At 45.1% G+C, this 18,207-nt stretch overlaps 1 protein-coding gene across 1 annotated transcript in view; it reads right to left on the reverse strand.

Annotated features, from left to right (window-relative positions):
- Window positions 1-18,207, reverse strand: part of pacs2 (phosphofurin acidic cluster sorting protein 2) — a 130,181-nt gene that overhangs the window by 43,650 nt on the left and 68,324 nt on the right. Inside the window, exons 2-4 of the mRNA XM_045207521.1 lie at window positions 10,636-10,723; window positions 9,435-9,524; window positions 532-657 (exon numbers count right to left, since the gene is read on the reverse strand). Coding sequence (XP_045063456.1) covers window positions 532-657; window positions 9,435-9,524; window positions 10,636-10,723 — 304 coding nt within the window. The remainder of the gene's footprint in view (window positions 1-531; window positions 658-9,434; window positions 9,525-10,635; window positions 10,724-18,207) is intronic.

Below are 18,207 nucleotides of genomic sequence, written 5' to 3' on the forward strand. Positions count from 1 at the left end.
GGGTTAAGACCTTCAAAAAGAGACTATGTACTACTAATACGGTTGCTCCTACCTCAGCCACATCGATGGTTCCTACCTCAGCCACATCGATGGTTTCTACCTCAGCCACATCGATGGTTTCTACCTCAGCCACATCGATGGTTCCTACCTCAGCCACATCGATGGTTCCTACCTCAGCCACATCGATGGTTCCTACCTCAGCCACATCGATGGTTCCTACCTCAGCCACATCGATGGTTCCTACCTCAGCCACATCGATGGTTCCTACCTCAGCCACATCGATGGTTCCTCCCTCTGCCATATCGATGGTTCCTACAGTCTTGTATCATTGTGTTCCTACCTCAGCCATATCGATGGTTCCTACAGTCTTGTATCATTGTGTTCCTACCTCAGCCACATCGATGGTTCCTACCTCAGCCATATCGATGGTTCCTACAGTCTTGTATCATTTTTTCCTACCTCAGCCACATCGATGGTTCCTACCTCAGCCATATCGATGGTTCCTACCTCAGTCATATTGATGGTTCCTACCTCAGCCATATCGATGGTTCCTACAGCCAGGGTCTTGTATCCCAGGATAGTCCTGTTCTTGTATCTCTTCCTCCTCTGCAGCAGGATCTGGAGCTTGTTGCCCTCTCTCTTCAGGAAGTGAGGGTACTGAGGATGGATGGATGAAAAACAAAAAAATATAGGAGAGAAGAATTAGCCACATATTTATTTTTAAAGGTATAGAACAGTGGAAGATATTGCGAGGGTGAGTCAAAGGGCAGTGGGCCGGATTCGAACCCATGCTGAATCTGACATACATATGTGCCGGGGTCAGAAGCCGTAACCACTGGACCACACCGGCTACACTGAATTAGCCACAATTTATATAAACTTACACAATTGGAGAACAACAACATGGATGTTAAAAACGTTAAATATGTATTTATCCATCTGCCATTTTCAGGCCTTCATCCCAACGTCTAGAGTGTTTACCTGCAGTGAGAAGGTGAGAGCCAGGACTGTGACGTAATTGAATAAAACCGTGTAACGGACGGTTATGGATGAAGACTGTCGTGAAAATAAAATAAGCTTAAAAAAACGTTTAAAATATGACCTACATTCATTTTAGAATTTAATAAATACACGGGATGCATTTTATTTTCATGTAGATAAACTTTACCTAATAGCGGGGGCGTTTACTAATGATTATCAGCAGTTGTTTTGCTAACTTGGTCTGTCTATTAAACGTTCAACATCTCCTCCTCTTTCCAACTGTCATCTGATGCTCCAGCAGCTATGTAGAGGGCTATCGGCTATGGAAAAACAGCTATGTAGAGGGCTATCGGCTACGGGAAAACAGCTATGTAGAGGGCTATAGGCTACGGAAAAACAGCTATGTAGAGGGCTATCGGCTATGGAAAAACAGCTATGTAGAGGGCTATCGGCTATGGAAAAACAGCTATGTAGAGGGCTATCGGCTATGGAAAAACAGCTATGTAGAGGGCTATCGGCTATGGAAAAACAGCTATGTAGAGGGCTATCGGCTATGGAAAAACAGCTATGTAGAGGGCTATCGGCTATGGAAAAACAGCTATGTAGAGGGCTATCGGCTACGGGAAAACAGCTATGTAGAGGGCTATAGGCTATGGAAAAACAGCTATGTAGAGGGCTATCGGCTATGGAAAAACAGCTATGTAGAGGGCTATCGGCTATGGAAAAACAGCTATGTAGAGGGCTATCGGCTATGGAAAAACAGCTATGTAGAGGGCTATAGGCTATGGAAAAACAGCTATGTAGAGGGCTATCGGCTATGGAAAAACAGCTATGTAGAGGGCTATACGGCTATGGAAAAACAGCTATGTAGAGGGCTATCGGCTATGGAAAAACAGCTATGTAGAGGGCTATCGGCTATGGAAAAACAGCTATGTAGAGGGCTATCGGCTATGGAAAAACAGCTATGTAGAGGGCTATCGGCTATGGAAAAACAGCTATGTAGAGGGCTATCGGCTATGGAAAAACAGCTATGTAGAGGGCTATCGGCTATGGAAAAACAGCTATGTAGAGGGCTATCGGCTATGGAAAAACAGCTATGTAGAGGGCTATCGGCTATGGAAAAACAGCTATGTAGAGGGCTATCGGCTATGGAAAAACAGCTATGTAGAGGGCTATCGGCTATGGAAAAACAGCTATGTAGAGGGCTATCGGCTATGGAAAAACAGCTATGTAGAGGGCTATCGGCTATGGAAAAACAGCTATGTAGAGGGCTATCGGCTATGGAAAAACAGCTATGTAGAGGGCTATCGGCTATGGAAAAACAGCTATGTAGAGGGCTATCGGCTATGGAAAAACAGCTATGTAGAGGGCTATCGGCTATGGAAAAACAGCTATGTAGAGGGCTATCGGCTATGGGAAAAACAGCTATGTAGAGGGCTATCGGCTATGGAAAAACAGCTATGTAGAGGGCTATCGGCTATGGAAAAACAGCTATGTAGAGGGCTATCGGCTATGGAAAAACAGCTATGTAGAGGGCTATCGGCTATGGAAAAACAGCTATGTAGAGGGCTATCGGCTATGGAAAAACAGCTATGTAGAGGGCTATCGGCTATGGAAAAACAGCTATGTAGAGGGCTATACGGCTATGGAAAAACAGCTATGTAGAGGGCTATCGGCTATGGAAAAACAGCGTAGAGGGCTATCGGCTGTGGAAAAACAGCTATGTAGAGGGCTATCGGCTATGGAAAACAAGCTATGTAGAGGGCTATCGGCTATGGAAAAACAGCTATGTAGAGGGCTATCGGCTATGGGAAAAACAGCTATGTAGAGGGCTATCGGCTACGGAAAAACAGCTATGTGAGAGGGCTATCGGGCCATGGAAAAACAGCTATGTAGAGGGCTATCGGCTATGGAAAAACAGCTATGTAGAGGGCTATCAGGCTACGGAAAAACAGCTATGTAGAGGGCTATCGGCTATGGAAAAACAGCTATGTAGAGGGCTATCGGCTATGGAAAAACAGCTATGTAGAGGGCTATCGGCTATGGAAAAACAGCTATGTAGAGGGCTATAGGCTATGGAAAAACAGCTATGTAGAGGGCTATCGGCTATGGAAAAACAGCTATGTAGAGGGCTATCGGCTATGGAAAAACAGCTATGTAGAGGGCTATCGGCTATGGAAAAACAGCTATGTAGAGGGCTATCGGCTTATGGAAAAACAGCTATGTAGAGGGCTATCGGCTATGGAAAAACAGCTATGTAGAGGGCTATCGGCTATGGAAAAACAGCTATGTAGAGGGCTATCGGCTATGGAAAAACAGCTATGTAGAGGGCTATCGGCTATGGAAAAACAGCTATGTAGAGGGCTATCGGCTATGGAAAAACAGCTATGTAGAGGGCTATCGGCTATGGAAAAACAGCTATGTGAGGGCTATCGCTATAGAAGCAAGGCTATCGCATGGAAAAACAGCTATGTAGAGGGCTATCGGCTATGGAAAAACAGCTATGTAGAGGGCTATCGGCTATGGAAAAACAGCTATGTAGAGGGCTATCGGCTATGGAAAAACAGCTATGTAGAGGGCTATCGGCTATGGAAAAACAGCTATGTAGAGGGCTATCGGCTACGGAAAACAGCTATGTAGAGGGCTATCGGCTATGGAAAAACAGCTATGTAGAGGGCTATCGGCTATGGAAAACAGCTATGTAGAGGGCTATCGGCTATGGAAAAACAGCTATGTAGAGGGCTATCGGCTATGGAAAAACAGCTATGTAGAGGGCTATCGGCTATGGAAAAACAGCTATGTAGAGGGCTATCGGCTACGGAAAAACAGCTATGTAGAGGGCTATCGGCTATGGAAAAACAGCTATGTAGAGGGCTATCGGCTATGGAAAAACAGCTATGTAGAGGGCTATCGGCTATGGAAAAACAGCTATGTAGAGGGCTATCGGCTATGGAAAAACAGCTATGTAGAGGGCTATCGGCTATGGAAAAACAGCTATGTAGAGGGCTATCGGCTATGGAAAAACAGCTATGTAGAGGGCTATCGGCTATGGAAAAACAATATTTTGATGTGTGGACTTTCTTTTATACAATGTTTTCATTGCTTGTTAGGAAATAAACAAATTGGTCTTCTTTTTAAAAAGGTTGGATGTCTCTAGGGCAGTGTGCGGTCAGGAAATCTCGTCAGCCGGTGATTGTCAGGCAAATAACAGTCGTTCATAAAACATAAACACATTTAGCATCTCCTGTCTTCCACACACATCGCCTACAAGCCACTGATGCAGACCTTTTGGAACATCTACATTTAAAAAAAGTCTAATAAATCCATGTAATATAGCCTACACCTTCACAATAAATCCATTATTTATTTTAGACAGGTCTAAAGAAACATGATATGAAGAAAATGTAGTCTATTTCAGAAGAACAGAATAGCATACTCTTGAGTTGTCCTTATGATAGGTCCTGATCTGGCTATGGCATATGGCTACACTAGTTCATTTAGAAGACAAGATATGCTTATTTTATATTATTTTATAGTGTGAAGAAAACAATTGAACAAAGCTGAATAAAATAGAAAGGATGCTTTCTCCAAACGATGAGGGAGTGCGCACATGCGGCTATTCTGTGTTGAGCGGTTAACAAAGAAACAGGTCCTCCTATATGCTTAATTTATTTAATTATTAATGTAACTTTAGTTGTTCTACAAACATCGGGCTATATGTTTAGATTTTGAATACATTGCAAGGCTGCATGATGCAACTCTAATGATGATTTAAAAAATGTCGCTCAAAAGGCACGAGCTCTGCTTTGTTTTTTGCGCAGGCTGTCAACACTTCAACAACACTTCTTTACATTTACATTTACTTCTTGCCTTAAGATGGGCATCATTTACAAGTGCTAATATATAATTCACAAGTGATAGGCTATTATTGTCACCCATCAGACTATTCTTGATTTAATCTTGTCTTTACATATACTAAATAATCATTTATATGTGTGAAATTTGTTTTGATTTACAATGGACCATTATCATGCACCTGTCTCGAAACAGGGCAAGGGAAAACATACATGTCATCTCTGCACTTAAATAGCGAATGGAGGACACTTTTCCCATGGTTCATTTTCATGCCAGCCAGGTGGGCTATACATTTACATTTGAGTCATTTAGCAGACGCTCTTATCCAGAGCTACTTACAGTTAGTGAGTGCATACATTTTCATACTGGCCCCCCGTGGGAAACGAACCCACAACCCTGGTGTTGCAAGCGCCATGCTCTACCAACTGAGCTACACGGGCCCCCCATAGAAATGTTGCGCAACATGAGCTCATGAAGTGTTTGATTAGATTTTTGATCACATTTGCATTGATGTCAGAGTGATTAGAGGGACAATAGAGTGCTGAGTACCAGGCCGTTAGCAAGTTTGGTAGGCTGCTAATGACCATCAGCAGCATCAGAGCTTGGAGAAGACTAATTACTGCCTTCATGACTCATGACCGCCGTTGTGGCGGTAATAGAGTCACCGTAACAGCCCGAGTGGCGCAGTGGTCTAAGGCACTGCATCGCAGTGCTAGCTGTGCCACTGGAGATCCTGGTTCGAATCCAGACTCTGTCGTAGCCGGCCGCGACCGGGAGACCCCATGTGGCGGCGCACAATTGGCCCAGCGTCGTCCAGGGTAGGGGAGGGGAATGGCCGGCAGGGATGTAGCTCAGTTGGTAGAGCATGGCGTTTGCAAACGCCAGGGTTGTGGGTTCGATTCCCACGGGGGGCCAGTATGAAAAATGTATGCACTCACTTAACTCTAAGTCGCTCTGGATAAGAGCGTCTGCTAAATGACTAAAATGAAAATGTGTCTGACTATTTATGAATTATTCAACAGCAGTCGAGAAGGTTGTTCTGGCTCTGAAGCCTGTAATGAGCTAATGGGCCAGTCCTCTCCAACCTGGCATGGTATAATATGATATTTCATATTTTCTTAATTCATAGACTAATCAGTCCCGGTCCTGGCCGATATGCCGCCCTAGACAAAAACAATGAGAGGCCCTCCTATGTTCGTTCATGACTGCCCATGTGGTAGCCTACCATTTTGTAAAAAACAGGCAATTTACCGTTAATCCCCGTCATTTGGTTACATGAATTTCTGTTTATGAATGTATTAATTACAGTAATTTACCGTTCTCATTCTCGGAGCGGAAACGTTTGTTTTGCAGAGGTCACAACCTGCTACACCTTGTGAGAAACAAGTTTAGGCTTATTTCATACCATCATTTAGGTGAGCGATGAGCGTGTGTCTGGTTTCTCGGTCCTGTTAATATTGAAGGAGCGCGCCTGCCTGAGCACACATAGAAGCACCTGGCCTGCTTCTCGCAAAAAAAAAAGTCAAAATGTCAAATGTGGGAAAGTGTCCTACTGGGCTTCTCAGTCTCTTGTTCTTCACCTCACACAGTAAGTCGACTAAGTCCTTTATTTACAGGTCTGTGAGAGCCAGAAATCTTGCTTGTTTGTAGGTGACCAAATACCTATTTTCCACCATCATTTGCAAATAAATTCATTAAAAAATCCTACAATGTGATTTTTCTGGATTTTTTTTCTCTCTCAATTTGTCTGTCATAGTTGACGTGTACCTATGATGAAAATTACAGGCCTCTCTCATCTTTTTAAGTGGGAGAACTTGCACAATTGGTGGCTGACTAAATACTTTTTTCCCCCCACTGTATTTGTTTCTATTTTAATGATTGTCAGTTTCATATTCATACTACAGCACAGCTCTGTCCTCTTCATACTGTCCTGGTCAAGTCATTATCTTATAGCTACCTTTGGAAAGACTAAGTTAGGCCTAGGTTTTTTCTAATACGTTTTAAGGAAAGGATAAATATTTGCTCGTGTCGTAAATACGCTGGTGGCTTTGATTGACGAGTGCTTTTAGAGTGCTATTCTCTTAGGCAGAACTAGATTAGTTTCTTCTGCAAGATATGACAGCGAAAACCAAACTCTGCATTCCACAGTAAGAACATCATACCAAAGGTCAAGCATGGTGGTGGTGGTGTGATGGTTTGGGGATGCTTTGCTGCCTCAGGACCTGGACGACTTGCCTTAATAGAAAGGAACCATGAATTATGCTCTGTATCAGAGAATTCCACAGGAGAATGTCAGAACATCCGTCTGTGAGCTGAAGCTGAAGCGCAGCTGGGTCATGCAACAAGACAATGATCCAAAACACACAATCAAGTACATGAAAATTGCTAAAAAGCAACAAATTGGAAGTTTTGGAATGGCCTAGTCAAAGTCCAGACCTAATCCCAATTGAGATGTTGTGGCAGGACTTGAAACGAGCAGTTCATGCTTGAAAACCCACACGTCACTGAGTTAAAGCAGTTCTGCATGGAAGAGTGGGTCAAAATTCCTCCACAGCGACGTGAGAGACTGATCAACAACTACAGGAAGCATTTGGTTGGAGTCATTGCAGCTAAAGGTGGCACAACCAGTTATTGAGTGTAAGGGGGCAATTACTTTTTCACACAGGGGAATTGGGTGTTGCATAACTTTGTTTATGAAATAAACATGTAATTCTTGTGTTATTTGTTCACTTATGTTTCCTTTATCTAATATTAGGTTTTGGTTGAAGATCTGACAACATTCAGTATCACAAATATTGCAAAGTAGAGAAAATTAGAAAGGGGGCAAATACTTTTTCATAGCACTGTATGTCCGTTCAGAAAGTTTCCTAAAGTAGCCTGTCTCTTTAATAAGAATCAAATGCTCCTGTCATGATTTAATCTTGTAAAAGGCCTATTTTCAATAGCTTAGGCTACATTATTTCTCTCATTACGCCGTCTTTGAAGAACATACAGTGCATACGGAAAGTATTCAGACCCCTTGACTTCTTCCACATGTTGTTTCGTTACAGCCTTATTCTAAAATTTATTAAATAGTTTTTTTCCCCTCATCAATCTACACACAATACTTTACTCAGTACTTTGTTGAAGCACCTTTGGCAGTGATTACAGCCTCAAGTCTTCTTGGGTATGACGCTACAAGCTTGGCACACCTGTATTTGGGGAGTTTCTCCCATTCTTCTCTGGTCAGGTTGGATGGGGAGTGTTGCTGCACAGCTATTTTCAGGTCTCCAGAGATGTTAGATCGGGTTCAAGTCTGGGCTCTGGCTGGACCACTCCTGCGTTGTCTTGGCTCTGTGCTTAGGGTCGTTGTCCTGTTGGAAGGTGAACCTTCGCCCCAGTCTGAGGTCCTGAGCGCTATGGAGTAGGATTTCATCAAGGATCTCTCTGTACTTTGCTCTGTTCAGCTTTCCCTCGATCCTGACTAGTCTCTCAGTCCCTGCCGCTGAAAAACATCCCCACAGCATTATGCTGCCACCACCATGCTTTACCGTAGCGATGGTACCAGGTTTCCTCCAGACCGGACACTTGGCATTCAGGCCAAAGGGTTCAATCTTGGTTTCATCAGACCAGAGAATCTTGTTTCTCAAGGTCAGAGTCCTTTAGGTGCCTTTTGGCAAACTCCAAGCAGGCTGTCATGTGCCTTTTACTGAGGAGTGGCTTCCGTCTGGCCACTCTACCATAAAAGGCCTGATTGGTGGAGTGCTACAGAGATGGTTGTCCTTCTGGAAGGTTCTCCCATCTCCACAGAGGAACTCTAGAGCTCTGTCAGATTGACCATCAGGTTCTTGGTCACCTCCCTGACCAAAGCCTTTCTCCCCCTGATTGGTCAGTTTGGCTGGTTTTCTCTCCTCCATTGTACTTGATTGATGAATTAAGGTCATTCATTAGTAAGGAACTCCCCTCACCTGGTTGTCTAGGTCTTAGTAAGGAACTCCCCTCACCTGGTTGTCTAGGTCTTAGTAAGGAACTCCCCTCACCTGGTTGTCTAGGGCTTAGTAAGGAACTCCCCTCACCTGGTTGTCTAGGGCTTAGTAAGGAACTCCCCTCACCTGGTTGTCTAGGGCTTAGTAAGGAACTCCCCTCACCTGGTTGTCTAGGGCTTAGTAAGGAACTCCCCTCACCTGGTTGTCTAGGGCTTAGTAAGGAACTCCCCTCACCTGGTTGTCTAGGGCTTAGTAAGGAACTCCCCTCACCTGGTTGTCTAGGGCTTAATTGAAAGGAAAAAACAAAAACCTGCAGACACTCCTGGTCTGGAGTTTTTACCTGCAGTGAGAAGGTGAGAGCCAGGTCAGTATGTATGTCTGTCTGTCTAGTGTTTTCCTGCAGTGAGAAGGTGAGAGCCAGGTCAGTCTGTCTGTCTGTCTGTCTGTCTGGTGTTTACCTGCAGTGAGAAGGTGAGAGCCAGGTCAGTATGTCTGTCTGTCTGGTGTTTACCTGCAGTGAGAAGGTGAGAGCCAGGTCAGTCTGTCTGTCTGTCTGTCTGTCTGGTGTTTACCTGCAGTGAGAAGGTGAGAGCCAGGTCAGTCTGTCTGTCTGTCTGTCTGTCTAGTGTTTACCTGCAGTGAGAAGGTGAGAGCCAGGTCAGTCTCCACCGAGCCACTAGGGGGCAGCACTATCTCATGGGACCTCAGGATCCTCTTTGAACCCTGGGGAAGGAATCACATCACATCAGACCAGCACTCATTTACATTATCCAGTCCCTCCAGGATTTGACTGTTTTATGCCGTAAATAATGCAGTGATTAGTCAAATTTGCAAGCCCTTCGCATAAAATGCGGGAAATTGTGATTTAGCAGGACTGATGTGGTTCTTTGTAGAGCATTGCTTTAGAAGTCAGTGATATGATTATTGCATTGATACCATGACTGCAATAAGCAAAGCTCTAGAAAATAATCAATGCTCTACAAAAATCAATTAAGCAATGCTATACTAAATAAATGTATCAGTGCTCTACAAAATAATCAATGCTCTACAACACTGGCCAGTCACCAACTGGTCGATCGCGATCGTGGTCGATCTCCAAGGCATTCCTAGTTGATCAATAAAGCCTTGCGTTCCTTTATTTTTTTTTTCATCTCGCGCTGTTGGCGGTAGGTTCACCCGATTCTGCTCTGCACGCAGAGTAGGCGAAGTGTTCCCATTTTGAACCATTATTTAATGTGTCTGAAGGTAAATCTCTGCCTTCACCGGCTGGCCCTGAGAGCAAATTAAGTGCTCTATTGGCCCACCGCTGGCCAATCGGATGGCTCAGATGACCGTGTCTGCAGTAACGTAGCACATAAGAAATCTACAGCGAAGTTTTGATACTGTGAGATTTCAAAAACGTTTTAAAACCACGACTAGAGAGAGAGAGAGAGACTGTCAACGAATACAGCAAAGAGATGCTGTTTTTATGAGTGAGTTCATGTTGAATAGGCTTACATTTTGTAAGTCATGTAAAAAAAAAAAAAACATCTGAGCGGTAAAACTCGGCTTGCATTTTTACTGAGAAAGTGATCTTGACTCAAAAGGTTGGTGACCACTTCTCTACAAAGTAAATTAAGCTCCAATATTCAAACAGCAGGTACCAAGTCAATGTAGAGGAAGTGGGGAAAAGGATGCATGAGGAAAAACATCAGCCAGGATGAAAGCATTTGTCTGAGAGGATATGTGTGACGTATGCAGCGTGTGTGTGAGCTGTGTGTGAATGCAGCATTCAGATTGTGTGTACGGTACGTGTAGATGTTGCTGTTTCTGAAGGGGAAAGCGATGTTCATACCTGGATCTTGACAGCGATGACCACTGAGATGAGCTCCTTGTCCAGCTCCATCAGAACCACCAACTTCTTCAGAGTCAGACTGCACAACCTGCACATCGAAGATGGAGAAGAATTACAACTGGTCTAATGCACGCAGAGAAAACCCACAACAGACAGGCAGGCTGACAGACAGACAGGCTGACAGACAGACAGACAAGCAGACAGACAGACAGGCTGACAGACATACAGGCTGACAGACAAGCAGACAGACAGACAGACAGACAGACAGACAGACAGACAGACAGACAGACAGACAGACAGACAGACAGACAAGCAGACAGGCAGACAGGCTGACAGACAAGCAGACATACAGACAAGCAGACAGACAGACAGGCTGACAGACAGACAGGCTGACAGACAGACAGGCTGACAGACAAGCAGACAGGCAGACAGACAGGCAGACAGACAGACAGACAAGCAGACAGGCAGACAGACAGACAGACAAGCAGACAGACAGACAGACACAGACAGACAGACAAGCAGACAGGCAGACAGACAGACAGACAGACAGACAGACAGACAGACAGACAGACAAGCAGGAAGGCAGGCAGGCAGACAGACACTTAAAGATCAACACTGCTAGAACTACCTTTATAATATTACAATGCTGAGTAAACAGATGATTCACAGTCAAAACACATCCTTGTAAGCCTCACAGTCAAAACCCATCCCTGTAAGCCTCACAGTCAAAACACATCCCTGTAAGCCTCACAGTCAAAACACATCCCTGTAAGCCTCACAGTCAAAACCCATCCCCGTAAGCCTCCCAGTCAAAACACATCCCTGTAAGCCTCCCAGTCAAAACACATCCCTGTAAGCCTCCCAGTCAAAACACATCCCCGTAAGCCTCCCAGTCAAAACACATCCCTGTAAGCCTCACAGTCAAAACACATCCCTGTAAGCCTCACAGTCAAAACACATCCCTGTAAGCCTCCCAGTCAAAACACATCCCTGTAAGCCTCCCAGTCAAAACACATCCCTGTAAGCCTCCCAGTCAAAACACATCCCTGTAAGCCTCCCAGTCAAAACACATCCCTGTAAGCCTCACAGTCAAAACACATCCCTGTAAGCCTCACAGTCAAAACACATCCCTGTAAGCCTCACAGTCAAAACACATCCCTGTAAGCCTCACAGTCAAAACACATCCCTGTAAGCCTCACAGTCAAAACACATCCCCGTAAGCCTCACAGTCAAAACACATCCCTGTTAGCCTCACAGTCAAAACACATCCCTGTAAGCCTCACAGTCAAAACATATCCCTGTAAGCCTCACAGTCAAAACACATCCCCGTAAGCCTCACAGTCAAAACACATCCCTGTTAGCCTCACAGTCAAAACACATCCCTGTAAGCCTCACAGTCAAAACACATCCCTGTAAGCCTCACAGTCAAAACACATCCTTGTAAGCCTCACAGTCAAAACACATCCCTGTGAGCCGCACATGAACATAAAAACCCAAACCTTCATCAACTCTATTAGTCTGTAAGTAATGATGAAAGTATTGATGCTATGTTTGTCTAAATAATCAAATACTTTCATGTTGGGTAACGGGATGATTGACAGTCAAAACAAACCCTGTAAGCCTGTGTAACCCATCATGATGTCATCAACGGTGTTGACCAATAACCCAGAAGACATGAATCAGAGGATATCATACCAACCCTCAAGTCTTCAGAAGTCATTCTGTGCTGATAGTGATCATTTCATGGAAAAGGCTAAGTAGTCTATTGTTATCTAAACTCTCCACTTAGCAAGACCCATTTCCATCCAAAAGCCACAGCTCTGAGGAGTGGAAAAACAAATATTTTGAGCGACTGAGAAAAAAAAGAAACTAAGTTGTCTATGCCAAAGAGGTGGTAGAGAAGAGGTGGTAGAGAAGAGGTGGACTTTTTTTTTTTATTGGCTAAAGAACACAGACCTTGTTCAAAACGCTGGACTTGCTTGATGCTAACTAGGGGTGTCTGGACCAAAGGCTAAATCCTCTTTCACTTACCCCTACTTTGTCTGTTCTGGTTAGAGAAGGAGAGGAGGGAGAAGGAGAGGAGGGAGAAGGAGAGGAGGGAGAAGCAGAGGAGGGAGAAGGAGAGGAGGGGAGAAGCAGAGGAGGGAGGAGGAGAGGAGGGGAGAAGGAGAGGAGGGAGGAGGAGAGGAGGGAGGAGGAGAGGAGGGGAGAAGGAGAGGAGGGAGAAGGAGAGGAGGGAGAAGCAGAGGAGGGAGGAGGAGAGGAGGGGAGAAGCAGAGGAGGGAGAAGCAGAGGAGGGAGGAGGAGAGGAGGGGAGAAGCAGAGGAGGGAGAAGCAGAGGAGGGAGAAGCAGAGGAGGGAGAAGCAGAGGAGGGAGAAGGAGAGGAGGGAGAAGCAGAGGAGGGAGGAGGAGAGGAGGGGAGAAGCAGAGGAGGGAGAAGCAGAGGAGGGAGAAGGAGAGGAGGGAGAAGCAGAGGAGGGAGGAGGAGAGGAGGGAGAAGGAGAGGAGGGGAGAAGGAGAGGAGGGAGGAGGAGAGGAGGGAGAAGGAGAGGAGGGGAGAAGGAGAGGAGGGAGGAGGAGAGGAGGGAGAAGGAGAGGAGGGGAGAAGGAGAGGAGGGAGAAGGAGAGGAGGGGAGAAGGAGAGGAGGGAGAAGCAGAGGAGGGAGGAGGAGAGGAGGGGTGAAGGAGAGGAGGGAGAAGGAGAGAAGGGAGGAGGAGAGGAGGGAGAAGCAGAGGAGGGAGAAGCAGAGGAGGGAGAAGGAGAGGAGGGAGGAGGAGAGGAGGGAGAAGCAGAGGAGGGAGGAGGAGAGGAGGGAGGAGGAGAGGAGGGAGGAGGAGGGAGGGGAGAAGGAGAGGAGGTAAAGCTGGCAACATCTCAGACTGGGCAGACTAATATGTTTTTGTCCCTAATGGCACCCTATTCCTATAGGGCTCTGGTCAGAAGTAGTGCACTATATAGGGAATAGGATGCCATTCTCTGGTCAGAAGTAGTGCACTATATAGGGAATAGGATGCCATTCTCTGGTCTAAAGTAGTGCACTATATAGGGAATAGGGTGCCATTCTCTGGTCTAAAGTAGTGCACTATATAGGGAATAGGGTGCCATTCTCTGGTCTAAGGTAGTGCACTATATAGGGAATAGGGTGCCATTCTCTGGTCTAAAGTAGTGCACTATATAGGGAATAGGGTGCCATTCTCTGGTCTAAAGTAGTGCACTATATAGGGAATAGGATGCCATTTGGGACACAGTCTAAAGGGGGTAAAGGGGAGGTGGGCGGCAGGCAGTCCTCTTAGTTATAGCTGGAGGGGGATTGAATAAGCACCTCACAGTGTTTTGACTCACTTCCTGGGAAAATATACATTATTATTCCTGTTCTGTTGGGCATTTCACTAAATCTTTGTTCCCACACGAGAAGCTAGCTGCTTGGGAAACCTGGCTGCTAGGGTGGAACAATTCTAGTAACTTTCCCCAAATTCCCTGTATGTGTCATCATTCCAATCTTTGCCACTCTTGTCATGTTTCGCAATGAAATGGAGTACAAGGAGTGGAACGTTAGCACAAAACAGGTTCTAGATCACAGGCTGGGACTCACAGCGCACTTCGAGAGTTAGGCGTTAGCCAGGTTTGGGGGCATTTAACCTGTTAATAGCCTGTAACACTGTGGGGGTATGTAACCTGTTAATAGGCTGTAACACTGTGGGGGTATGTAACCTGTTAATAGCCTGTAACACTGTGGGGGTATGTAACCTGTTAATAGCCTGGTTACATACCCCCACAGGATTTGCCCCAAACAAAACAGGAAGGATGCCTGTATCTTTGTAGTGACTGGGTGTATTGGTATGTAACCTGTTAATAGCCTGTAACTCTGTGGGGGTATGTAACCTGTTAATAGCCTGTAACTCTGTGGGGGTATGTAGCCTGTTAATAGCCTGTAACTCTGTGGGGGCATGGTGCCTGTTAATAGCCTGTAACTCTGTGGGGGCATGGTGCCTGTTAATAGCCTGTAACTCTGTGGGGGCATGGTGCCTGTTAATAGCCTGTAACTCTGTGGGGGCATGGTGCCTGTTAATAGCCTGTAACTCTGTGGGGGCATGGTGCCTGTTAATAGCCTGTAACTCTGTGGGGGCATGGTGCCTGTTAATAGCCTGTAACTCTGTGGGGGCATGGTGCCTGTTAATAGCCTGTAACTCTGTGGGGGCATGGTGCCTGTTAATAGCCTGTAACTCTGTGGGGGCATGGTGCCTGTTAATAGCCTGTAACTCTGTGGGGGCATGGTGCCTGTTAATAGCCTGTAACTCTGTGGGGGCATGGTGCCTGTTAATAGCCTGTAACTCTGTGGGGGCATGGTGCCTGTTAATAGCCTGTAACTCTGTGGGGGCATGGTGCCTGTTAATAGCCTGTAACTCTGTGGGGGCATGGTGCCTGTTAATAGCCTGTAACTCTGTGGGGGCATGGTGCCTGTTAATAGCCTGTAACTCTGTGGGGGCATGGTGCCTGTTAATAGCCTGTAACTCTGTGGGGGCATGGTGCCTGTTAATAGCCTGTAACTCTGTGGGGGCATGGTGCCTGTTAATAGCCTGTAACTCTGTGGGGGCATGGTGCCTGTTAATAGCCTGTAACTCTGTGGGGGCATGGTGCCTGTTAATAGCCTGTAACTCTGTGGGGGCATGGTGCCTGTTAATAGCCTGTAACTCTGTGGGGGCATGGTGCCTGTTAATAGCCTGTAACTCTGTGGGGGCATGGTGCCTGTTAATAGCCTGTAACTCTGTGGGGGGCATGGTGCCTGTTAATAGCCTGTAACTCTGTGGGGGCATGGTGCCTGTTAATAGCCTGTAACTCTGTGGGGGCATGGTGCCTGTTAATAGCCTGTAACTCTGTGGGGGCATGGTGCCTGTTAATAGCCTGTAACTCTGTGGGGGCATGGTGCCTGTTAATAGCCTGTAACTCTGTGGGGGCATGGTGCCTGTTAATAGCCTGTAATGGTGCCTGGTTGTAGGTTGTAGCCTAAACAACTGCCTGCCATATAATCATAATAATAATAATTATTATTATTATTATTATTTTGGGGGTGTTGATATTTGTCCTGTTACACCCAAGTGTGTGATGGAAATGTTTCTTGCATATCCCCGAGACACCCGCAGGGAGTGGGATCACAGCCAGGGTCGCCATTGTACAGCGCCCCTGAAGCAATTAGGGTTAAGTGCCTTGCGCAAGGGCACAGTGGTAGATTGTCTTTTATTTTTTACTTTGTCGGCTCCGGTATTTGAACCCGCAACCTTTCGGTTACCGCCCGATGAGGTTTCCTTCACGTCAACATCACCTGTTTATAAATATAAATAAGAATGGTCTAGCAGTTTTATGCAACAGACCCCACGTTAACATCATCACTATGTTGTTTCTGGGCTAGTACAGTGCCTTCAGAAAGTATTCACACTCCTTGACTTGTTTCTGGGCTAGTACACTGCCTTCAGAAAGTATTCACACTCCTTGACTTGTTTCTGGGCTAGTACACTGCCTTCAGAAAGTATTCACACTCCTTGACTTGTTTCTGGGCTAGTACACTGCCTTCAGAAAGTATTCACACTCCTTGACTTGTTTCTGGGCTAGTACACTGCCTTCAGAAAGTATTCACACTCCTTGACTTGTTTCTGGGCTAGTACAGTGCCTTCAGAAAGTATTCACACTCCTTGACTTGTTTCTGGGCTAGTACACTGCCTTCAGAAAGTATTCACACTCCTTGACTTGTTTCTGGGCTAGTACAGTGCCTTCAGAAAGTATTCACACTCCTTGACTTGTTTCACATTTTGATGTGTTACAAAGTGGGATTAAAATGGATCTACACAAATATTAATGAAAAATAAAACACTACTATATCTTGAATAGATAAGTATTCAACCCTCTGCATTGCCTGTGCTTAGCTCCATTCCATTTATTTTTTTATCCTGAAAAACTCCACAGTCCTTAAATATTACAAGCATACCCATAACATGATGCAGCCACCACTATGCTTGAAAATATGGAGAGTTGTACTCAATAATGTGTTGTATTGGATTTGCCCCAAACAAAACACTGTTTTACTGCAGTAAAACTTTAGTGCCTTGTTGAAAACAGGATGCATGTTTTGGAATATTTGTATTCTGTACAGGCTTCCTTCTCTTCACTTTGTCAATTAGGTTAGTATTGTGGAGTAACTACAATGTTGTTGATCCATCCTCAGTTTTCTCCTATCACAGCCATTAAACTCTGTAACTGTTTTAAAGTCACCATTGGCCTCATGGTGAAATCCCTGGGCAGTTTCCTTCCTCTCCGGCAACTGAGTTAGGAAGGATGCTTGTATCTTTGTAGTGACTGGGTGTATTGATACACCATCCAAAATGTAATTAATAACTTCACCATGCTCATAGGGTTGTTCAATGTCTACTTTTTAAATGTTTTACCCATCTACCAATAGGTGCTCTTCTTTGTGAGGCATTGGAAAACCTCTTGGTCTTTGTGGTTGAATCTGTGTTTGAAATTCACTGCTCGACTGAGGGACCTTACAGATAATTGTATGTGTGGGGTACAGAGATGAGGTAGTCATTAAAAAAATCACGTTAAACACTATTATTGCAAACAGAGTGAGTCCATGCAATTTATTATGTTACTTAAGCAAATGTTTACTCCTGAACTTATTTAGGCTTGCCATAACGAGGAGGTTTTGTATTTTGCCAAGGCAGCAGCTACTCTTCCTGGGGTCCAGCAAAATTAAGGCAGTTATATATATTTTTTAAACATTACAATACATTCATAACAGATTTCTTAACACACTAATTGTGTGCCCTCAGGCCCTTACTCCACTACCACATATCTACAACACAAAATCTATGTGTACGTGTGTGTATAGTGCGTATGTTATCATGTGTGTATGCATGTGTCTGTACCTGTGTGTGTCTCTTCACAGTCCCTGCTGTTCCATAAGGTGGATTTCTACGTTTATTAAATCTGATTCTACTGCTTGCATCAGTTACCTTGATGTGGAATAGAGTTCCATGTAGTCATGGCTCTATGTAGTATTGTGCGCCTCCCATAGTCTGTTCTGGACTTGGGGACTGTGAAGAGACCTCTGGTGGCATGTCTTGTGGGGTATGCATGGGTTTCCAAGCTGTGTGCTAGTCGTTTAAACAGACAGCTCGGTGCATTCAACATGTCAATACCTCTCACAAACACAAGTAGTGATGAAGTCACTTTGAGCCAGGAGAGATTGACATGCATATTATTAATGTTAGCTCTCTGTGTACATCCAAGGGCCAGCCGTGCTGCCCTGTTCTGAGCCAATTGCAATTTTCCTAAGTCCCTCTTTGTGGCACCTGACCACACGACTGAACAGTAGTTCAGGTGCGACAAAACTAGAGCCTGTAGGACCTGCCTTGTTGATAGTGCTGTTAAAAAGGCAGAGCTGAGCTTTATTATGGACAGACTTCTCCCATTCGTAACTACTGTTGTATCAATATGTTTGACCATGACAGTTTACAATCCAGGGTTACTCCAAGCAGTTTAGTCACCTCAACTTGCTCAATTTCCACATTATTTA

This window comes from Coregonus clupeaformis, chromosome 25 (genome assembly GCF_020615455.1).
Source record: "Coregonus clupeaformis isolate EN_2021a chromosome 25, ASM2061545v1, whole genome shotgun sequence".
Classification (NCBI taxonomy): domain Eukaryota; kingdom Metazoa; phylum Chordata; class Actinopteri; order Salmoniformes; family Salmonidae; genus Coregonus; species Coregonus clupeaformis.